A 25,297-nucleotide genomic window follows, 5' to 3' on the forward strand; every position below is an offset into this window, starting at 1 on the left:
CACTGGATATTAACATTACATTTTAATGCATCTCATGACAAAAATCATTTGCATTTTTATTACTAGTGAAAATTGACAATAATGATTTTATATTGTCAATTAATAATATTGTCAGTTGTAATGTTGTCAATATTATAATGTCTATTGTTAGATTATTTTTCCAGCAAGTCCTTGTCTAAGCAGAGTCACAAAGAAAAACATGCATCAAGTGTTTAGCTTTTAACCTTAAGCTTAGGCTTTTAGTTACCAAATATAAAGAGGTAATAAATAGATTGAGTCAGAAAGTAGCTCATTGACATCTTTCATGTAAAGATCTCATGAGCTGATCATGGCTGAGAATTTGTTAGAAAGAAAGATGCTACAGACATCAGTGGGATTATTTTATGCTCAACACATAGGCTGAGGTGGATGCAAGGAAAAACAGACACACTATACCTTTTCTTTAAATTGGGGTATTTGAGAAGAGAGCTAGTGTTTGCAAAATTGTACCATAACAACTGTGTTTGTGTTTCTCCCACCATGTGTACACCTCCTGAGTTGGTCACTGTCACCTTTAGCCATCAATCTTTTTGAGCTTCACCCTCCTTCTTTTGAAAATGGCTATAATTCATATTTCTCTTGTAAGCTAGCCTCCCTATGTCTTGCCCAAGACTGTATCTATGGGCAGTATGTTCTTGCTAAGTTGGACAGGATACATGAGTCCCAAGTACAAGGCTGTATCCGCACATATGGTCACATTCCAGCGTCTGTCACAAGTCCTTTGCTGAAGGGACCCTGTTTTGTTTTGTTTGGGCCAGGACCAGAATTTTTGGTCAAACATCTGCTTCAGCTGGAAAGAGCTGACTGTTCAGTGTACGTGTCTCGGTAAAGGAGGCAGCTTTGCTGGCCCTTCAGTGCAGGACTGTTCCTCCATTAGTCCCCTACTGGGTGCAGTTTGCTTCGATGCTAGCGATACACCGTAGCCTGTGAGTGGATGGGAATGAAGCTAGCTGCCTGTGCAACTTATCTTGGACTCTGACCCTGGAGCTCTAGGCATTTGTCCACTCTATGTCACAGCTGGTATGTTCTAGACTAGGGAACATTTCACTGCCTGCCAACACATAGCTGCAAGCAGGAGGCTGGGTGCTGCCTTCTTCATTATCATTCATAGGTTAAGACAGGTTCAAGTCCCAGATAGCCTGGGATTGCCCGGCATCATCTTTCCACTGAGGTGTGCTAGCCACATCACTCACTCCATTACTTGAAGTACTGCAGTACTGAAGTAGGCAGCTTTTCAAGAAGACATCCTTGTGGCACGAAGCCAGACAGTTGCCTCAGTAACTGTCTAACTGTTTCCATTAACATTGCAGATTTTTCTCCCAAAGTCTTTATAGCTCAAAAAACTCGTGGTTTCCATGTGAGTTCTGCCTTCTTAATTCAGTGACAGTATTGTCAGGGTCTGATGACAGCAGGTACTCACATTTTCCTGTGTTGATATGCTGTTTTGGCTGGATGAAGGTAATGCCCAAATCCAGAGTTCCCTGGGAACAGAGCCAAGCTACTTAGCCAGAGTTAATGTCCATGGGAGCAGATCTGGAAAATGCTGTGGAGGATCTGTGGCCAAAACCACATAATCAAATTGTGTTTTGAATAAGGCCTTTCACAAGACATTAGGGATACAACATAAGGCAAGTGGGGAAAGTGCTACAGGGTAATCTTAGTGCTTAGGAAAACAAAGGGGTAAATTAGTAAGTTAACTATTTAAGATTTTGGTTCAAAGTTACTTTTAAATTAATTAAACCAAAAATAAATAAATAAAAAATAAAATTAATTAAACTAAGCCGGGCGTGTTAGCATACGCCTTTAATCCCAGCATTCAGGAGCAGAGGCAGGCAGATCTCTGTGAGTTTGAGGCCAGTCTAGTCTAAAAAGAAAGTCCAGAACAGCCAAGGCTACACAGAGAGACCCTGTCTAAAAAAACAAAAACAAAAACAAAGCAAACAAAACAAAAAATTAATTAAATCAGGTAATTACTTTTCTTAGTAGAATTTTCCACAAATCTCTTTAGGATACAAATTTATTTCTGACGAGTATTATTAGCTTATCTCAAGGACATAGAATTAACGTAAGGAAAATGTACTGAGGTCAGTTTTTAAGGAAAGTTAGGAAATGAGCTCAATTAAAAACTCACCCTATTAAAATGAGATTCTACTATTAAAGCCATGTAAAACTTGGAACAATGAAGCAAATTGTGTGTGTGTGTGTTCCACTCAAGCCATGCATGACTGCAACAAGAATACCTAGTGTAATATTAAGGCTGGCGTGAACTGTTAAGCCTTTGCCTAGCTTTCTTACACATACATTTTATGTCTGTCAGATAAACTGGGTTGCCTCGTAGGTAAAAATACTACAGTCAAGAGCATCCTGCATTTTTCAAAGGATATCACACTCACTGAAGATTTGATATGTAATGCGGTAGATTATATTTCAATATTCTTCCTAGTTAGAGTTTTTAAATGGCAACAAAGGTAACTTTGCTACAAACCATCCATTCTAATACACTTTTTCAAAAGACTTTGCAAAATCCCATTTAGATACAAATAAACTAAATTCAATGCCATTTTTTTCCTTGACATCCCACTCGCATTCAAGAAGGAACAAAACGAGTGGCGTTTCCTTTGATATTTTACACTATGTATCTTAAGCCTCAACAGCCATTTAAATGAGATTTCAACTTATGTCACACTCCAGGCAAACCCTAACTGATCTAAGCTCACTTAAAGTTTGGTTTTCTAGTTATCAAATTTGTGGTAATAATGTCTTATGTTTGAAAAACAGACCTTTGATTATTTTAATGGATTTTTATCATGTCACAATTTTAATAATTGCTATTAAGTTGAGTGATAAGCAAGTATAGTATGTTGGAAATTAGGTTTCTATTTCTTATGCATTAAGATATAAATAGAAATTATTAAAATCATATTTGCATTAATTATGCATTATTTGCTCAGAAATAGTAGCATAATAAAATTTTAGTCATCTCCCCATTAACCGTAAGTCGACACATGGCCAAATCCCTAAACTGATGAAGGTAGGGAAAAGGGTTGCTTCAAACATGCTCCTGCACAGTGGTACACAAGGAGTTCTAGGTAATTTAAAATTGCTTTGCTATTTAATTTGAAAATTGGTGTTCACAGTGTTCAGGGAGATGTGCCAGTAGTTAGGGGAGAACTGTGGTTTCCTGTGTCCCTGCTGCTTCAGTGGAACCTGTAACCCTAGGACTACAAAACACTGCCAACTGAACTGCATTTGAAACTGAACCTATGAAATAAACAGACTTTAGGTCGAGATACAGAGAAATAGAACAGGAGATACTAGTCTTTGATTTTTGTATATATAAAGCAAATTCATTGGGAATTTCACTCAGAAGTAGAGTAAACATGTCTTAAGTTCCTAAATCAAACTTTTGTACTAAGCCATTAACTTTTGTAATAAAATATTCATAAATCTACAATTATTCATTATAACATAAAACTGTGATGCCTTTCAAAAATGTGGAAACACTTTAATATAATTTATGATTTCTACACATTTTATGTAAGAAATAATTTCATTTAGCTATAAGTACAATACATTTGATTAACAAAATCCTAATTTACAAAATTGAAGTAAATAAGTGCAGAAATATATTCATTGTCAAATTATAGACTAAAAGTAACTGTTCTTACTAAGACACCATATTTGCTTTTCTTTAGATACTGGAGTTAATCATTTTGATGTTTAGTAATATTTAGTATTTAAAACAGTGGGGCATTGAGATATGAAAACAATGACAGGAAGCCACAGAAGCTTCACTTTCACAGACACAGCCACCATGAATCCATAAGTGAATGTCCATCTTGTAAAAAAATATAAAATGATTGTAATATAACCATCTAACCTTAACATACAGAGTTTTAAGACCTCTATTGAATCTGCTGATTCACTTTGAAATAGAAGCAGTCACTTTTCTGTGATACATGACATGTCTTTGTACCTTAACAATTTGAAATTTTATTAGTGTAAAAATATACCAAAGTAAATATAAAAGGAGACGCTTATTTACAAAACAATATTGCATACATATTATATAAATGCAATTTTTATACAATATTGATAGCATCATTTCCGTTATTTTACCACAAAACTGCAATGTGACAAAGCAGCTGTGGTTTTGAAATTTTGATACAAATGAATACTATTTGGCTGCTTTTTAAGATAAAGCAGATCCCCCCTCCCACCCACCCCCCAACACTGTGCTGGAGAATTGAAAATTGACCTCTTTAAGAAAAAAGATTCTTTTTTCCTTAAAGGAAATGCATTCTGCACTTGGTGCTGTGTGGAGATGCACCTGGAAGGGAGAGAATCTTATTTTACAGAGCGTGATTTGCTTGAGGAGCCCAGTAAGTTGCCATTCAGCCATTAGCACCGTTGCCATGGATTGCCCAATTATAATAGCAATGGAAACACATGTGTGAGGTACCATTCCTGTTTTGTGGAATTTTATCTTACCAAGTATACAATACAAATAGACGTGTACATGAATGTTTTTAAATTATAACAATCCTGCACTTTACAAATGCTACTTATAGATTGTTATGTAAATATTAAGTGAAACTGTTAAGAAGTGACACTTTACCTTTAATTAAGCCCCTTTAATTCAACAGCCCACAAGGAGAAGTGCTTTCGTTCCCTTGTCTAGAGTGTAGTTGTGATATATATGTATATATATATATATGAACACAAATGTAATTTGATCTCCTCCTAGTTCAAAATCTCTGGAAATCATAAAACATCGTATTATATGGTTTATTTTGATGGTTAAATGCCAACCACTGTGTATATTCTCTCTCGGTTTATACACTGTAGCTTGTGCTTAAGTCACTATAGCACACTCAAGGCCTACAGCCTGTGGTACATAATTCACAGTTTCAGAATTGAGGGGAAGACCTTCCATGATTTAGGAAGTTTTGAACCTAATGCAGAGCTCATGAGCACCCACACCGGTCTACTACCATGGCTGGAATTTTCCCATATATTATTTGTTCTTTGCCATTAAAATACAGCATATTGATGGGAGACATCTTTGTAGGGGTGCAACAAGGGCCTGCTGAGCCCCTGGGGTTTGCTTGATGCACGAGATGAGTATGAGGGTATTTTTGTAAAAACACAAATTCACACTCTCCAGAGCAGTAATTGGCCTTATATCTTTTGGGAGCAATAATCCAGTCCCATCCAAATGCTTCAAAATCCACCGTGAGGGGGTAGCGGCAGCACCGGGACTCTGTGGAGTGCTCATCACAGTCAAGACCAAAGTCTCTTCGGGACCTTTTGGGTGTGTCTGTTACTTTGACCTCTAGAAAAGGATTCTGTGTGAAGAGGAAAGAGCAGTTGTATTAATAGAGCCTGAAATACTCCCTGCTTTCAAAATCATTATTAGAAAAAACCCATCATTTTACACTACATGTTAAGAAGTGCAGCATTAAGGAGTTTTTGTTCATGCCAGGCTTCATTTTTCCTCTCATGACCCCAGAGAACATAACAGCAGCACACATTTTCCTATGGTTATTCACTCTAGTCTTTTAAAGTTTTGTTTCTTTTTCTATTATTTTTACATATAATAACACATAATAGCATAACAAATACGTTGAAAATATGTGGAATGTGAAAGAAGAAAGGGTGGGAGGGAGAGTGAGAGGAATGAATATCCTCTTTTCATCATTGTTGGCTAGATATCAGCTGCAGGTGTCTAATGACTCTGGGAGGGATCAGTACTCAGCTGGTCTCTCTTCTCTGAGTCTTTTCTCAAAGAAGAGTGCATATTAAAGGCAAGGCAGAAAAACTACTTTTGAGCATTATATACATTAAAGTGGGGAAAGAAATTAGGATGGCAAAAGTATTTCTATGTATGTATATCGTGTTGTAAAAATCCCTAAAGGAGCAAAGAGTAGATTCATAAGAAGTGATGAGCTAGGTGTAAATGTAGCTTTGTGCAAGAGGGTTTGCCTCTCATGTGCAGGGTCCTGGACCACGGGAGGAAGAGGAGGAGGAAGAGGAGGAGGAGGAGGAGAATTTGCTTGCACTCTGACAGCCTCAGTCTTTCAGTGCATTTGAGAACACTTTATTTTAGAGGGATAATTCTAAGGAATATCATATTAACCCCCTTTTAAATAATTAAAACCTAAACCATTAGCAACATTGATAACTAAAATACTATTTATGAAAGAGAAATAGTTGATAGCAATTTTATCATAAACCATGAAAATAACCTGCATATTGCCAAAGAGAACATTACTTGAAGAGTGTAGTGTTTAAGTAGCATATATAAAGAAAATAGATCATTTAAGAAATTGTAGTACTTCAAACAATATGTCTCACTCACAGCAGATCTGATTACTAGACTATATATTCCCAAGTTGAATCAAAAGATTAAAAAATAACCACATTTAGTTTCTAAGTACAATATTTGGTGTAAATTATTGCAATAGATAAAAATACAAATTTGTTCACACTAAGTTGTGAAAACATAATTTTAAAAAGCTCTAGAAAGACATAATAGTAACTCAGGTTTATGGGGGTACTTAAATGTTTTTATTAATTGTATAGTATATGAGGTCTTGTCATATCATTGGCTTGTTATTTAATTAATTGGCAATTGCTGAGTAAATTATTGTGCAATTATGTTAAAGGAGTTCAGGAATAAGCTAGAATGCAAAGGTTAGTTTTGTTAGAAATTATGGTTTTATTGACAATATTCTACAAAATAATCTATACACATACCATGGATTCAACATAAGTACTGAACCTATTTTTTAGAAGGTGCTTGGTAGAATATATTAAATCAAGTATATATATATGTGTGTGTGTGTGTGTGTGTGTGTGTGTGTTATATATATATATATATATATATATATATATACATAGAAAGGTATTTTAATTAGAAATTTAATATTTTTTACTTTATGTGAAGCCAATGTTTTCAATGCCCAAAAAAAAAAAAAAAAATGGGAAAGAAGAAAAAAAGGAGGGAAAAGGTTTTAATTTGTTGGGTAGATAGTAGAATCTGCAGAGTTACAGAGACTTCATAATTTTAGGCATATATTGTGTGTCTACCATGAAAAGGACATTATGTCCCTTCCCACTAAGGCACTCCTTCTGGGCTTAAGAACCACGATGCAATTGTTTTCAGTATTCATGCAGAGGAAGAGCATCCAGGAGTGCCTGGTAGGACATGATATTGGCACCTGCCATTCTGGCGACAGATCTACTTTTGGAGTAAGGTACTTTGTCTGGCTTAAGGAGCATAGAAAATGGTTAATTTTTACTATTATCATTTATATTGGGAATAAAAATGTGACAAGCCTGTTAGAATGTTATTTTCAGTTATCACTTACCAGTCCGTCTTCTCCTGGTCCTGGGAAGGTTACAGCAAGATCAAGCCCATTCCCATCCAACGCTTTGATTTCAATGCCTAAGTTGGATTCAGGCTGTTTGAGCCAGTTTTGCAACACTGTCTTCACGTCAATACTCTGCCAAATTCCAGTGCCTGGGCTCATGTCAAGTTTCAGAGATCGGATTCCGGTATACCTTGTACCGTCTTTCATGGGCTTGATGAGTCTCAGAATTTGCACGAACACTGTCGTGGGAGTCTTGACGGGTCTTAGATGTATCCACAGTTGGGCTTTCACTACTTTGTTGTACTGTATTTTGGAGCTAAATTTAAAAAAGCAGCATTTGGGTTTTCCATCCACTTGCATTAAAAAGTCAGCTACGGAGGAATAAGAAAAGAGTGATTGACATTAAGTCCCATCAAAACATGAATAAAATCACCTCTTAATAGCTGTTGAGATAGAGTGTACATATGTGGTCTCTTAAAATAAATCTTATAAAGAACTTCATTCATGCATGGTTCAGAAGACATGTCAGGGAAAATAATTGCTGTAACTTTTCAGAACTTTTTAGATATCTGTGTTTTCCCCTGCTTCTCAGGAATCTAATCCCCTCCCACAGACTATGGGCTAGGGGGTATTTTGTGAAAGAGCAACCAGCAGTGGTGATGAGCACAGAGAACAAGAGACACCGTGGAGGAACGTCCACTTAGAATTCTTTGGGAATTTGAGTAGTTACACTCACTGAGCAGCTGTACCAGTCAGTCTGCAGGAAGGAACCCTTCCCCCAGGCCTCAATTACCTGGGGATGAGGCACAGGGAGCAGTTTAACCAAGCCTCAGCAATGACAGACAATATAATACATCTGTGACACTCGGGCTCAGGAATAGCCTTTCAGAGGAGTGACACAAAGCTGGCCATTAGCACAAGGACCCCGATGTCATGTCTGAGCTCTCAGAAGTCAGAAAGCCTCGGAGCCAGCCTCTCACTGCAAGTTCAGCACTAACAATTACTTTACTTTTTGTGTTTCCCAAACCACATGTGAGTAAGGGAGGCCTTCTCCTGGGCTGTTTGATCCAAGAGTCATAAATGAAAGTTATTTGCTGTATTGTAATCTGATTACTTAGTACAGGGCTGATTTGAAGCCATGTCGTGTCTGGCTTTAAGTGTTTAAAGCATGGTATTAAAGCAAGATCTCAGACACATGGCACAGAGATCACTCATGTCCTTCCATCTCTGTCCAGCTACCTGTCTTCCTTTAGAGAGAACTGAGAAGGGAACTGCTGGAAATATATTATCTCCAAGAAGCACTGCTCTGGTTGTAGGGAACAGTCCTCCCCCTCGTAAAGCATAAAATCTTGCAGAAGGGTGTCATCACTGTCCCTGACTGGAGTCCACAGCCAGGGTGCTCTCAGCCCAGCCATGGGAAGAGCACAGGAGCGCTCACGGCATAACTTCCCGATTATAATGCTTATTTCCTGAGCATTTTCTGACACTAGGTCATGAGTATTATTTTGCTATATCTGTTTCATCATTCCTCCTGTTAATGCATTGAATGTTCAATAATAAAGGGGATGTATTGCTCTTCAATGTAATAGCTTTCAGAATTAAATATTCTAATTTATAAAGAGCGTTAAACCTCTATGACAGTTTTAAATAACAGAAAGCACTCTAAGTGTGGAACGGAGTTCCAATAAACAACCAGAAAATTTCTTCATTTAGTTGGGAGGGGGGGAACTAATGCATATTTTAGACAAACAAATGTAATTGTAAATTTCATATTTTAAAATTGTTTTCAGGATCTCACAGTCCTTGCTTTAGTAGAGATAGGCTCTGAACACACAAGCATTTTGCATTTTCCATATAAAATTAAATACCATTAAAGCTGGGCCGGCACATTAACTTTGAGCTATTTGGCACTACAAGGAACCAAGCAAGGCAGATTTCACTGTTGGTATGTTTCTCAGGAAATCTTGAAGAAAAAAAAAAATTCCCTTTCTCTCCTACTTACATACAAGCCAAGAGCCTGTTAAAAGCCTGAAAATAGATCTGTTTCTCATAAACACTAGGGCAACAGTCAGCAGAGCTGTTGATGTGCTCTAACAGCTACTTACACTCGGTAGGCATGGTAATGATTGTTTCCGTGGTAGCGTGATAATCGTCATCTTCCAAGGAGCCGTCGCTGCTGTCATCCCTCTGGACGTCGTACTGATCGATCAGTTCCCGGAGTGGCGGCGCTCTGGGCAGAAGTTGTCTTATAGCATCTTTGCTGATGTTAGGAGCTGTTTCCAGGCGGAGTTTACTGAGGATTTGGATTTTTATGGCTTCTATTCTGGAGTACCTCGTGTTTTGTCTCCACACACAGGCATTACACAGCCCCTCTTTCTCTACAGTTTCTTCTCGTTCACTGCCGTCATTTAGATCCACTGGGCCAGCAGCAATCAGCATAAACAGGTAAATATAAACATACATTTGCAGTTTTTGCATCATTTTAAAATCAGCACAATCTTTTTTCCTTGTTCTTATTTCTTCCTTTTGCTTTTGAGTAATGCCAAGCAAAATCTTAGCGCACGTACTGTCTGAGAGACAACCTGCCACGCCAGTGAGTCCTGTATACTGTATTCCAAGTGGCTTTTTATATTCCAACTTAGATGACACAAGTGTCGTCAGGACCTATGATTGGCTCCTGCTCCACAATGAATCTGGCTGTCAGAGGTTAAAACCCTGTCTGTCACAAGTCACCAAGCAGTATTTTGTTACAGTCGAGGGCAAGCTGATTCATTTGACTGCTTCATAAATGAAATAAATCCCCAAATCATGAAAGATATATGTGACATTTGATAAATTAAAGTTTGTGAAATAATATAAACTATATTTAAAGCTTATTAATCTCTGTAACATTCTTGTTATAGTTTAAGTTAGCAAATTTTAATTTAGACTGCATGTTTAAAATATAAAACATTAATCCTTTAAGAGTTGGAGTGCTATTTTGTTGTTAAGGCGAATATTTGAGGTAAAAAAAATTGCAGTAAGTACTGGGTAATTAAAGAAATAAAAATTCGGACAAGCTGGCTGAATTGAAAGAAAAGCTAAGTTGTGACTGTGGTGAAAAGTTGCATCAGTAATTTGAGAAGCTTGTTTTCATTGCTTATTTGTTAGTACATATTAAAAACCAGTCTTATTATGTTTCAGTGTACATGGACTTATTTTTGATAGCTTAACTCCTTTTACTGACATGAAAACTGGGCTTGATTTCAGCTTACTTAGATTGTTATTTTCTATCACAAAGACACGGATTAAATCATGAGCGTGTCTGTGTCGTTGATTACCAGCAGGAGAGTGTGAGCGGTGAGGCCAGCCTTTGCACTTAGGAAAAGTAGATAGTGGACTTTGTAAGCTGTGCTGGACATTATTCCAGCTTGACTCGGACTTCGAGTGCTGAGAGTTAAAGTGCAGCCTGTGTTCTCTGTGCATTATGTCAGGTCCTGTGAGCACACAAAGAGAAAGGCACAAGTAGAGGGGTGTCTTTGTTGTGTCCCAATACTGTCATAGGTTAGCACCCCTTTGCCAGTGTCTTGTTTTGACCAGAGGGCAGACACCTGGCAGGGATCTGGGGCAGAGAACAGTGCTTTTGTTCTCTGAGTTTAAGTGGCCTCTGCAGGGATCAAACTCCTCACCCTTGGCTTTAGGAGCCACAAGATGGAGTGGGGTGAACTGTTAAAGAGCTGATCAAACGCAGAGGCAGAACCAAGGACATTTTCAGGCTACAGATTTCCTCCGTCTTTTGGGGAAGCTGAGGAGTCCATAGAGTTTTAATCCATTACTTCTCCCACCCAAGAGAATATAGTGGCTTACATCAAATATTTATTTTTAGGTCACTACCATTCTTGCACAGCGCACATCCATTTACTGCCTCAATGCACTAAAATGCAACTCAGCAGCTTGAACAGTTAATGGTTTTCATCAAATTCTTAGGAAGCATCTATATCTCTTGAGGGAAAAAAAGTGGCTTTTCATAATGCCATGGATTTGCCCATCATTAAAAATTCAGGAAGACCGGACACAAACCAGATGCCCTGAGGTGCTGGGGACCTCCTTGTACAAGAAAATATTAAAGCAGGCTTATAGAGCCAGATTTGTCTGGGAAACCATTTCTCAGTGTAGAATTCTTTGTGATATTATAATTATCATAACCCCATGCTGCTATAGTCTTCTGTGGGAATCAATCCTGTCCTTTAACTGCACTGCTGTGGTGAGCTCATGCTGTGGAGTGTGATAAAGGAGTTCAAATCTCAGTTTCGCCTCTTTTGACTCTGACAAAGATGAGACAGTATTTAATTTCAGTTATCTTTAGTTGCCTTATAGGAGTTTGAGGCATATAATTCAGTGATATAAATAGCTAAATGGAGTCCCTTTGTAGGTAATTGCTCTCTGTTTCACGCCTTTACTTCAAATTACCCTTAAGCACTTGAGGGTAAGGCAAGGTGTTACCATCTCTCAAGGTAACTCGCTAGGTCTCGGAAGCAAGCTCACAGGCGTGTGTTCATTTGTGCTGCCTGAAATGAAGCAAGCAAAGACTGCCATTTGACAGTCGTATCTCATTATCCAAGGATGCCAGTTTTTTGCAATTTGTCTAATCACTTTATTTCTAACAAGTCAATCTTCCTGGCGGTATTTAAATTACCCATTGCCATTCATTGAGCAGCATAATAATGATGATGACAGAGGCTTCTGCTGGGGCAGGGCCCTAACACTATGAACCAGGGGCTGAGCAGGTCAGAGCCCTAACACTATGAACCAGGGGCTGAGCAGGGCCCTAACACTATGAACCAGTGGCTGAGCAGGGCAGGGCCCTAACACTATGAACCAGTGGCTGAGCAGGGCAGGGCCCTAACACTATGAACCAGGGGCTGAGCAGGGCAGGGCCCTAACACTATGAACCAGAGCTGAGCAGGGCAGGGCCCTAACACTATGAACCAGGGGCTGAGCAGGGCAGGGCCCTAACACGATGAACCAGGGGCTGAGCAGGGCAGGGCCCTAACACGATGACCCAGGGGCTGAGCAGGGCAGAGCCCTAACACTATGAACCAGAGGCTGAGCAGAGCAGGGCCCTAACACTATGAACCAGGGGCTGAGCTGAGCAAGGCCCTAACACTATGAACCAGTGCCCCTTTTTGGTTTTGTTTTTTAGCTTATTTACCACCATGTTGTTTACTTTCCCATGCCTTTAACTTTCCTCGCTGTCTGCTGCTTTCTGCTAACAGCACTGACACTGTGGGCTGCATCTTTAGGCACAGGAGGCTAGAGTGGGAGGAGCAGAGTGTGGGTCGCTGAGGTCAGGGCTTGTGTACTTATGGCTGAACAGTCACAGGCATGCAGTTAGGGAAGGAAAATGTCCAAATAGATGGGGTAGGGGGATGACACTGAACTGCACTCAGCTTAGGATTTAAAAGGGTTAAAACAGCAGCAACTTTTGCATTATAGTTTACAACCGTTTTTGAGAATGCTGTGATATGTCTTGTGGAAAGAAAACATTCCTCACTAGAAAATGCACGTGTTAGGCAAACCATTCTGGCCTGAGTTTGTTGCTTCTGTCTGTGACTTTGGTGGTAATAAATGAATGCTGTCTGTTGAGTGTTTTGCCTTCGACAGAAACACACACACGTACACACACACACCACACACACATACACACAAATATACACCACACACACGAACACAAACACACCACACACATACACACAAACACACCACACACACATACACACAAACACACCACACACACATACACACAAACACACATCACACACACACAAACACACACCACACACACATACACACAAACACACCACACACACATACACACAAACACACATCACACACACCACACATGCACACACACACACTACACACACACCACACATGCATGAACACACACAGGCACACACACATACACACAAACACACCACACACACCACACACACACAAACACACCATACACACCACACACACACACACCACACACACACACACCACACACGCACACATACACATACACACAAACACACCATACACACCATACACATCACACACACAAACACACCATACACACCACACACACACACACCACACACCATATATGCACACACATACACACACAGGCACACACACACACACACACCACATACAGCACACATGCATGAACACACATACAGGCACACACACATACACACAAACACACCATACACACCACACACACAAACACACCATACATACCACACACACACACACACCACACATGCACACACATACACACACAGGGACACACACACACACACAGCACATACACCACACATGCGCACACACACAGGCACACACACGTACATACAAACACACCATGCACACCACACACACACACACACAGGCACACACACACACACTCAAAGCAATATGTTCATCAGAAGATGAACAGTCAGCACCATGGCTCACCCCCCCTTCACATTCTCTGGGAACAGCATGTGATTCAGTGTTGGCAATGCCTTTCCAGACCATTAATGGGACACTGGCTACAGCTACCTAAACTTTATGGTACTTCTCTCCTTCCTTAGTGCCTGGGTCAAGAAGCATTTAGTCAATTTCAAGAACATTGGTTTCTTCTCTAGTGGTGACAATTGCAGCTTCCCAAGGCCTAGGGACACAGGGGGTTACTTACTGTAGCCTGAGAGTGGAGACAGCTCTCCCAATTGAGACAGGGAGGGAATGAGGGAAGAGACAAGGACTTCTTCCACCTGCTCAGGAGAACTTGGTCTTCCAGCTTGTTGCCTTGTATTCTCCTTTGAAAGGAGTTTTCCATGGGGTCAGAAGGCGGGAGGCAAGACATCCCCCACAGAGCTTCTATTTGTCTTTGTCTTGGTGGACTTTTGTGGGCTTGGTATATTTTCTCCCTCATAAGTAAGACAGAAAGCATACATCTCTGACCAGTATTGAACACCCTACGGTTTGTCTCATAACACATTAGAAAGTATAAAACGTATTTACCAAAATAGTTTACGATTTTACTCCTTCAAGTTTCTGGGAACTACTAATCTGCAAGAACTTGAATGATACAGTCCAAAAATAGAAGGAGGGGAGCTAGGAATTTGTATGAGAATATGTCATGAAAAATTCAGCTACGTTGAGGAAACACCTCCAGACAATGTTTAGTAGCGCTTGTGGTGATTGCTCTTACAGCCAAACCAAAACTTACAGAGTATAGGTGGCAGAGATGGCTCAGAGGTTAAGAGCACTGACTGCTCTTCCAAAGGTCCAGAGTTCAATTCCCAGCAACCACATGGTGGCTCACAACCATCTATAAGGAGGCCTGGTGCCCTCTTCTGGTGTGGAAGTGTACATGTAGGCAGAACACCGTATATATAAATAAATAAATTAAAAAAAAAATAAACCTACAGAGTGCTCAAACTTGCCACAGCACGAGAAAGTAGGACAGCTGTTGCTGTTGCTATAGGAAATAAAAACATAAAAAAGAAGGCAGGAGCTCTGGGTTTGCAACCGGCACTTTCTGTAATCTCAGATAAACGAATCAGCAAAGCCATCATATGAACATATCTCTGGGTACATGAATTTATCATTTTATGAAACATTTGAATGCCTACTATGCCTTTGGTAATAATGTTTGGTTATGAAGATAATGCTGAGCCAAATGCAATAGTTTTTTCATGAACCCTGTGAGCCAGTTTCTTCATATAAAGTTTGAGTAGGTGTGCACTTAGATTTATCCCCTAAGTTAGCGATCCTTAAAACGTCTCATTCTCACAGTGCCTTTACATTTTCCAAATTATTGAGGTTCCCGCAATTCCTTTTTGTTTGTTTGTTTGTTTGTTTGTTTTGGTTTGGTTTTGGTTTTGGTTTTTGGCTTTTGGAGACAGAATTTCTCTGTGTAGCCTTGGCTGTCCTGGACTTGCTTTGTAGGCCAGGCTGGCCTCGAACTCACAGAGATCTGCCTGCCTCTGCCTCCCTGAGTGCTGAGATTAGAGGTGTGTGCCACCACGCCCAGCTTCCTGCAAATCTTTATATGTACAGATATTGATCAGTATTTAGTGTAAGTCAAAACTGGAAAATCTTAGTGTAGAGGCATAAGCAGACATACACTGCATTTGCTGACAAATGGTTAAATTTTTTTCTAATAGTCATTTATAATTATATGTATTGTGTGTGTGTGTGTGTGTGTGTGTGAGAGAGAGAGAGAGAGAGAGAGAGAGAGAGAGAGAGAGAGAGAGAGAGAGATTATGTACATTTACATTCAAGCAAGTGCCCGCTGAGGCTAGAGAGTGTCAGGTCCCCTGGAACTGGAATTACAGGTGGTTGTCAGCTACCTTATGTGGGTGCTTGGAACTGAACCTAGGTCTTTTGTAAGAGCAGTAAGTGCTCTTAACCACTGCTCCATCTTTCTAGCCCTGTCCACCCCTGATTATTTTTTTAGTGTTGTATATTAGTTGTACAAAGTAATGGGATTCATGACAATTTCCTATACCCATGTACTTTGGTCACACTTAACTCTCTGAAGCCCTCTCCTGACTTATTTCCTCCTCCTCTTCACACCTCTTATGTCTCCACCATCTGAACAGCATTATCTTGAGACATGGATCCTCTGGAGAACTCCATTGTACAAATAAGAAATATGATGGAGAAAGAGAAAATGGTGTTAGAATTATTATAACTGTGGGTTTTTTATTATTATAATGTATTCATATTACATCTCAATTGTTATCCCCTAGGTCATATCTTCCATTCCTACCCTCCCTCCCTCTTCCTCACTAGTCACTCCCCCTGACCTCTAGGGGGCGCTCCCCCCCCCCATCATCTGACCACAGCCTGTCAGGTCTCATCAGGATATCCTGTATCCCCTTCCTCTGTGTGCTCACAGGGCCTCCCAGCCAAGGGGAAGTGATCCAGTCACGGGCACCAGAGCTCATGTCAGAGCTGTCTTGGCTCCCAACCCTCTCAGCTGTGGAGAATGAGCTGTCTATCCGCTTTATCTGAACAGGGGTCTAGTTTCTCTGCATGCATTGTCCCTGACTGGTGCATCAGTTTGTGTAGGCTCCCGCTGGGTCCAGATCTGGAAATGCTTTTGGTACTGCCTAGGGCTATTTAGACTACACTGGAGCACAGAGCCCTAAAGTAGTTTAAGCTATTGCAATTGGATGCTTTCCTGCCAACAACCCTTCCCCCCAAAATCTTTGGCTTTGTATTTATTATCAAATATAGGTGTCTGTAGATGTTATAGCTAGTTAATAGTACGTAATTGTTTTCAACAGCTGAAATAGAAACTCTGTGGTGTTAGAATAGCCAACTACAAATGGGTAGGCAATCTGGGGAACTGTAGGTTGCTCTGAGGTGAAAACATTTATACTCTGGAAAGGGGCTCTTCAGAGCTGTCCCAGAGGATACAGGATTCAAATGAAGGTCAAAAAAGGTAAGTATGGTATGGGGGTGCGGGTGGGGTGAAATCTTTATAATAAAACCCACTACTTTGTACAACGTTGTACTTAGTAAGAAAAGAACCATCTTGGGCAGTCCTTCATAGGAGAGATTGCAAGTTTATCCCTTTTGTCACTAGAATTAAAAAGAGACTCGGTTCAAAAAGTGCTGTATTGTGCCGACCGTGCCTCTTCTATTACAGGTCTCACACATCTGTTTCTTTCCTTACTTGTCCTTGTTTCCCAGGTAGAGTTGGAGCTCACTAAGAGAAAGGGCTTTGCTCTTTTCTTCTGGTACCTGCACATAATGAAATAGGCTAGGTAGCGCTCACTGACTAATGACCTAGCGGATGAGTGCATACCTTCTTAAAGAGTAGAGGCTCCTAGACTTTCCAAGTGATATCCGTTATATTTACAGTTTTCTGTAACTGTTGGTTGGCTCATCCATCTACTGGATTCACGTGTCCCCAGTTGCCATGCTGGCTGTGGCTGCAAGTTAAGACGGCCCATCCCCTAACCTGTACATATTTACCTCAAACTATGAACTGATTGCCTGAGGTAGTTTTCCTCTTTTCCGTAAAGTATTGCTTTTTTTTTTAGTGATCCTTCCCTCCATAATCTCTCCTCATACCAGCAGGAAGGAGCACTCTCACTCCAAACTTAGGGCTTAGCCTAGGAGCCTTAGGATTCCGAGCAGAGATGAGACAGCTGCCAACCTGTTTCCCAAACTTTATTCTCCCCCTCCCCTCTCCTTTTCCCTCTTATCCTCCGGTAAATAGCATAGGCAATATTTTCACATTTAGATCTTTTAGTATATCCTGGATTAGCTGTGTAGCCATCCAGCATCTGGCTCTTCCATGTCTACTTTCCACAGTGTCTATAAATTCAGTGTTCACAGTTGAGGTTGTGACCGTCCCCAAGCTGGCACCCAGTGCTGTCTGATGCCAGGGAGGGTGCCCATTGCAGAGTACTCCCTGAAAATGAGCATCTGAGTTACTCACGCTTAAGTGGATGGTTCGAGTCACAGTTCTTTTTCTTTTTTTCTTTTTTTGTTTCTTAAAGACAGGGTCTCATTATTTGCATCAACTTGGACTATGACTCACTAGTTAGCCAGACTAGACTCGAGCCCTTCGTGCCTCCACATTCCCATTGCCTGGATCACAGGCACGAGTGACACCACAACTGGCTTCCATAGAATGTTTAATCCTGTCAAGAGCCAATAAAGTCTGCTGCCCTAAGGCCATGGCTTGTGGATGACTAAGATCCATGGCTCATTTGTCTAGCCCTTTTTACTGGACTTAACATTTTTTTGTTTATATTGACTGTACATGGGGTGAGATGTCATGAAAGAATATTTGAAATTGTCTTGCATAACTGACAGCACACTTTATTTGGCCTCAAACCTGCATGGTCCCACTGTTGCTGTTAGTCTCTACATGACTGTCCTGTTTGTCACTTCCATGGATTAAGGAAGCATAAATTTCCACCTGGAGATGTAAACTTTCTGTATGAAACTGAATGAAGTTAAACTTCAAAAAGCCTCCAAATGAGGACCTCGGCATACTGAGTTTGTTTTCATTGTATTTGATTACAGTCATCTGGTGTACAGAGCAAACGGCAAGGATGGGATTGACAAAGGCACGCCTCAGTTTCTCTGTCTTGGCCATTACTGTTAGTAAGCATTAACTCTTGATAGTGCTTCCGAGTCTTAGACTTTTGTTTTCAGAAACTTTTGATCTCATTCATCTAAATACTGTTTTTATTTTTTAATTAAAACATTACATGATTTTCCTCCCTCTCTTTCCTCCCTCCAGCCCTTCCCACATACCCCCTTCTGCTAGATCTCTCTCTCTCTCTCTCTCTCTCTCTCTCTCTCTCTCTCTCTCTCTCTTTCTCTCTCTCTCTCTCTAATTCATACAAAGCACTCCTTTGGGTTAATATTTTTAAATATGCTACAATTAGTGAGGTCAATTCTCAATTTCCCCAATTAATGACCGAGGGTGATATGTGTTCCTGGACCCACATCACAGTTTGACGTGACAGTTGAAGGCACAGTGGCTCACTGTGGCAGTTAGAAAAGAGGCAGAGTACATACTGACCAGAAGTACTTTGGAAGCTCAGATATTTGGGGGGCAGTGGGGAGGAAGAATCTGCCTTTCTTTTATAGAGCTTCACCATTAGCTCATTTTTCAATATTTCAAATTATATTTATTACATTATTTAAACTAAAAATTAGTGCACCTGTACTTTCAATAATTTTAACCTGAAAGAGTTCTCTTTGGTTTTCTAATTTGCTTTACAATATATAGAATTCTGAATTAAGGTTAAAATAGTTACTGTCATATAATTATATCTCACATGGACATTCTGCCCTCTGCTGGTAACTCTGAGAACGTCAGTGTGTGCTCTGTCTAAAGCATGAGAACTTCACTTTAAACCTTGAATTCAGCCCTACACACTTGCCCTTTCCTATGATACACAACGTTTATTAAATGAAATGTGTAACTAAGGCAGCACAGTAGCTAGCTCTAAACCTGCAGTAAATATGGGACACTTTTTACACAACACATGAACTTAAATTTCTAGTAATTTAAAAACTTGTCCTTCAAAAGTTTTAAGTATGCATAAACCGATTTTTTATTTAAATCCAGGACAGTAGGACAAACAGGTGATATTCATATACTTGGTACAGTATGGCATGGTAAAGTCTTTGTAGAATTTCATCTCATCAAATACTTAATAACTCTCACTGTCTGGTGTGGGTAAACCCTGAATATATTTATATAAAATATTACCCTAAGCCCAGAATAGGTCAGGCACTTGCTATAAAAGAACACTGCAGCAAGCCAGAAATTATGAGATGGAGTTTGGATTGCCCTAGAATATGCTGACTTTCTTAGCTGTGGGAAGTAAGATTTGGGGATGGACAGTGAAAGACAGAGAGACTGGGAACTGGATCGTACAGCCTCCTACGCTAGCCCCATGAATAGTGACTTTTGTCCAGGTAGCCTCTTAAAGCATTCTGCCTGGGACAAAGTAATTCACTGTTGGATTCAGATCTGCAAAATGGAAATATCAGCAAGGTTGTGAGAATTAAGTGAGATGATAATAAAGTACATGGCGTAGAGTAGAATCCTCATAAACATTACATATCAAAGTGCCAATATAATAATAATAATAATAATAATAATAATAATAATAATAATAATAATAATAATTTGCACTCTATTGTCCATATGTACTTGTATTATAAATCTTTACAACATTTAAGATTTTATAAGTTGAATTTTTGTAGAGTTTGGAATTGTTATCTGTGATATGCAAAACAGAAATATGAAAACAAGATAGTCAGAAAAGTAGAAGGAAAGGTGAAAAGGGCACATCAAGTCAATTATAGCAGAAAGAAAACTGAGACTGGCATTGGTCACAGACTGAATGATACAAATGACACAAAACAAAACAGAGGAAGAAATGTTGTGATAATAAGAGGAAACAATACTGTCTAATACAATCAAGCATCTCATGTCAAAATAAAAACAAGAAAAAACTGAACAACTATGAATAAAAATGATAAGCAACAAAATGCTGACAACAGAGGATTCTCTTCGGGGAAGTCAGAAAGGAGGAAGCACACTTGACCAGTGAAGTCAATGAGGCTCCTGAGCAGGACGAACGCTGAGCTCTGTACCCGTGTCATGGCCTCAGAGACCCGTGAAAGAGTTCACTAAAGCTGGCTAATTATTGACTTTAAAAAGCCCCTGTTGGATCCATAAATTAGAACTGAAACCATCGTCTCCAAATACAGCAGGGTGAAGCAAGAGCGAGCGGCTGAAATGTTAACCAACATTTCATCTACTGCTTGCAAGTAAAAGGCCTTTGCTACAGAGAGAAAAAAAATCTGATCTTAGAGACTGGGAAAGAATAAAATGTTACAAACTGGAACCCATAGAACAAACGCCCTTGTGTCAACACCTTGCTTAGCTTCAGATGACTATCCAGAGAAGACAGTAGGAAGGTGATCTATTATTTAGCTAAAAATGTTATAAAATGAACTGTAGTGGAAATTACAAACCAAACTTAAAACAGAGGAGATAAAATTGTCTAGTAAGTCAGACACAGAGAAGGAATGGGCCTGATAAGAGGAAAGCTCCTTGCTTAGTTAACCAATATAAAGAAGGGAAATATTCTAAATTAAGAAAGAGAAATTATGGATAGACATTATGAGAACATAAAAGATTTAAAAGGCAAAAATACTATGCAAATAAAATTGAAAGTCTGTCTGAAATTATGACATGTAAGTTTTCTAGGAAAGACGTAGCAAAGGAAACAGTAGAATCTCTGCAAACTGCCTTCTCATGCTGACTGCCCCAAATCATCCAAGGACAGCAGCGTAGAATAGTAACTAGGGCCAGGTAAAGTGTCACACACCGGATTCCCCTCACTTAGAAGATGGAAGATCAAGAGTTGACGTTCATCCTCACTTAGCTGCATAGGAAGTTGGAAGGGGACCTCGAGTACATAATGCTGAACAGAGAGGACCAAACAGGCACAGCCAGTCTACAGACAAACACAACGAGGGACCTTTACATCAGTGCACAACAGAAGCTGCGTTTCTCCCCGTGGCCGCATAAAAAGTACCCAGAAGCCACTGCTTCAGAGTCAAAAGAAGTTAGAAGAGGTTTAGTTGTCCAGCAAGGGTGGTACTGGGTCCTGTTTGGCAGAATGCAGACTAAACCAGTCCTTAACTTGTTTAAAAAACAATCTCTTGATACATTTTCATCTTTTGGACCACTCTGTTATCTTTCTTGCCCTTGGCCTTTTGGGTATCATGAATCCAGAGACTTATTTTTCCCTTAAAAGAGAAGGCCACTGATGTCCCCTTGTGCCTGTTGGCACTGGAGTAGCAGTAATGTTTCAGGCACCTTGTCTTGCTACCTTTAAGCTTCTGCAAGGTTGTTTCCGTTACTGTCTAGGAGTCTGGGTTGGGCTCATTTTCTCTCCCAGTTAAAGAATTAAAAAGGAGGGAAAAAAAGGGAAAAAAACCTCTTGAACTGCTCTTAGCAACCAAGAAATCCTGAACACAGCAAACAGTCTGGCTAAATCGGCATCTGAAGAAAGGCCTTTATTAAGAGGACACACACACACACCCCAGATGCACAGAGAAAAGACCCTCCACAACATGGAGGGCATTTGGATGCCAAACCCAGCTTCTCCTTGAGGGCTAGGAACTTTTAAGTCTTTGAAGGATCTTCTTCCCCTAATTTAAAGTCAGTTTGGAGAAAGACAGGATGGCTGATTGGTCCACAGTTGTATAATCACGTCTTTGTCAGCCTTGAGCTTATTGAACCAGAGAGCAAAAGTCCAGGAGCTCTTTGTTTTAAGTTTCAGGTCAGAACCGTATGGAAGAAACCAGCCATCCTGGAAGTTCCTCGTCTTTACTAAGCAGCCAGGGCCCCTCCCGCTATGCGGCTGCCTGTTAGGAAGTTGTCAAACTTGTACTCCCTCACTATCGCTGCTGCTGCTGCTGCTGCTGCTGCTGCTGCTGCTGCTGCTGCTGCTGCTACACATTTCCGACTCTGATTCCTTTATCAAGTGCTCAGAACCAGGGTAAGGATCGTCTTCTGACGTGACATTATAAACAACTTTAATAAGAACCACAAGGAACTTTGATGTAGTAAAACACTAAGAAGATTATAGCGGCAAAGATTTAAAACATAACATTGTAGTGTCAGGGATCAGAGAAATAGGAAAAATACTGATTATTATTCAGAAATGTGATTTCCGAAGAGTGAAGGTTAATCGCTGCAAAAAGAGCTTGCTTCATAAAGATGATGACCTTTGCAGATTCAGTGAGGGAAGCTGCTGCCGCAATGTCTTCTGGGTCTACTTGTGTCCAGCTCTTGGAGCCTCGCTGCTGCCGCAATGCACTCTGGGACAGCTTGTGTCCAGCTCTTGGAGCCTCTGAGCCGTGTCTCTCACACCATAGCAAAGCTCAACATAAGACACTGTATGGCGCGTGCACGTGCCCCTTACTCCCCTCCAGCTTTATGGACACTTGGGATCCTCCTGCGAATTTTCAATTGTCTTATGATACTGATGACCCTAGTGACCAATAAGCAGAAAAAGATGCAGTCACTGCATTTATTCACAGGCTTTCACCGATCTAGTTTATTGAAGGCCCCTCTCTCTTTCCAACTAGAAGAGCTAGTGAATTATAAATCAAATGAAAACCAAATTAAAGAATAAATGTGAATATAGAAAATTTATACCAAAGCAAGCTCCTACAATAATGAAATCTGATTTTGAGAGCAAGAAGGAACATTGATTTCAATTTTTAAATTTAATAGCTAGTTCTCTGCAGCATTTAAAGAACTACACAATTAACAAGATTAGCCATTCCAGTTACAGAGATATGATTTAGAATTCAAAATCTATTAATAGCTTATAAGATATTATGAAGTGAAAGGGAAGGAGAAATATTAGCCATCTTAATGAATTTCTGTGATATGTCTGGCATAATTTAAATAGAAGTCCTTTAATTAACACTCTTTGCTATTTTTCAAACGCCTTCATAAACATGAGTAAATGTGCTTTCTTGAAGTGGTGTGCCACCATTGAGTTTAATGATGCAGCCTAGGAACTCTCATTAAAATCAGAAGGATGCTAAGAAAGTCCTCAGCCAAAACTAGTGTTTGTTTCTATGGAAGAATTAACAAGAGCCATAGATAGTGAAATAAAATGCAGAAACACAGGAAAAGAAAGGGCAAATTTTCAGCTTGTGCAGATGGTGTAATTTTATGCCTATAATCAATAGAAAAAGTCAGCTGGGAAAGTGAAGCAAAGCAAGACAGGGCATTACAAAAATCAGTGCACTTGCCGGGCGTGGTGGCGCACGCCTTTAATCCCAGCACTCGGGAGGCAGAGGCAGGCGGATCGCTGTGAGTTCGAGGCCAGCCTGGTCTACAAAGTGAGTCCAGGATGGCCAAGGCTACACAGAGAAACCCTGTCTCGAAAAACACCAAAAAAAAAAAAAAAAAAAATCAGTGCACTCTGAAATAATGGACTTTACTTCTGCAAAATGTGATTAACTAGAAAGTATAATGAACAAAAGATGTCATTTCAAAAAGCAATCAAAACTAACGAACACAATGGGCCATTCAAGGAGCTCCTCTAGGAGGTGCATAGGCTTTCTATGAGAAATTGTGAGCCCTGCTAGCCTTAAACTCTGAGTAAATGTGAAGGGTCTTTGCTCCACCTGCTGCATCCTCAGGGATGGCCAGGGCACCTGTGCTCCACCTGAGACCAGCTGCATCCTCCAAGATGGCCAGAGCACCTGTGCTCCACCTGCTGCATCCTCTGAGATGGCCAGGGCACCTGTGCTCCACCTGAGACCAGCTGCATCCTCCAAGATGGCCAGGGCACCTGTGCTCCACCTGGTACATCCTCAGGGATGGCCAGGGCACCTGCACCTTTGTAATCTAAGGATTCTGTGCTCAGCAGGGCAAAGAATTACTTCTCCATACAAAGAGAGGGTTGTTTTTCTGTTTGTTTGTTTTGCTTTGCTTTTGTTGTTGTTTGGGTTTTTTTTTTTTTTAAAACAGGCTGGCCTTTAATTTATGACATTCCTCATTTCTCCTCCTCCTGAGTATTAGAATAAAAGTAGGTGCCTTTTTGCCTGGATTTGAAGAAAATATGAAAATTTAATCTCTGAATGAAAAGACATACAATTTTCTTGATAGGAAGATTCAATGTCGTAGAAATGCCATTCTCTTTATTCTATGAATGCAAAGTACTATTCAATCACAATATTATTAATTTTAAACCTCCTATATTTTTACCAGTAAATTTCTTAAGATAATAGATACTTCAAAGTAAGTACATAGATATTGATAAGTAAAGTAGACTAGTATTAATGAATATAAAAACCTTTTAATATGTTATAATGTAAAATAGTATTGCATTGTCAGAAAAAAATGAAGTGGTAGGAGAAAATAATAAAACTGTAACTTAAAGTTAATTCATTAACAATAAAGAGAACAAGGAGAGAGAAATAGCCCTGGGTAATTCTGGCCTATAGACTATAAACTTTATATGACTTCATATTTCTCAAACATCTAAGCTGGGCATAGTGCCTCACACTTGTAATCCCAGCACATGGGACACAGAAGCAGGAAAATCAGGAATTTAAAGTCATGCTGAGCTGTATTGAAAGTTAAAGGCCAGCCTGAGTGATATAAGACTGTTTCTCAAAAAACAAAAAAGTAAAAAACTTTAATCTCAAAGATGAAACCACAATGGAAGAAAATGTGGATAGTTATTCTGTACAAGGATTTCCTTTTCAGAGTATCAGACAGTGTTTATAATTTTACGTTTTCTTTGCCTTGATTTCAATAGCTAGGTAGCACACGGTATAGC

At 39.9% G+C, this 25,297-nt stretch overlaps 1 protein-coding gene across 1 annotated transcript; it reads right to left on the bottom strand.

Annotated features, from left to right (window-relative positions):
* Positions 1-4,270: 4,270 nt before the first annotated feature.
* Positions 4,271-10,026, bottom strand: Mstn (myostatin). Its single transcript, XM_051153782.1, has 3 exons — positions 9,521-10,026; positions 7,413-7,786; positions 4,271-5,387 (listed from the first exon to the last, which is right to left on the bottom strand). The coding sequence occupies exons 1-3, from the start codon at positions 9,894-9,896 to the stop codon at positions 5,007-5,009; spliced, it is 1,131 nt and encodes a 376-aa protein (XP_051009739.1). The 5' UTR covers positions 9,897-10,026; the 3' UTR covers positions 4,271-5,006.
* Positions 10,027-25,297: the final 15,271 nt, after the last annotated feature.

The sequence above is a fragment of the Acomys russatus genome, chromosome 12, assembly GCF_903995435.1.
Source record: "Acomys russatus chromosome 12, mAcoRus1.1, whole genome shotgun sequence".
NCBI lineage: Eukaryota > Metazoa > Chordata > Mammalia > Rodentia > Muridae > Acomys > Acomys russatus.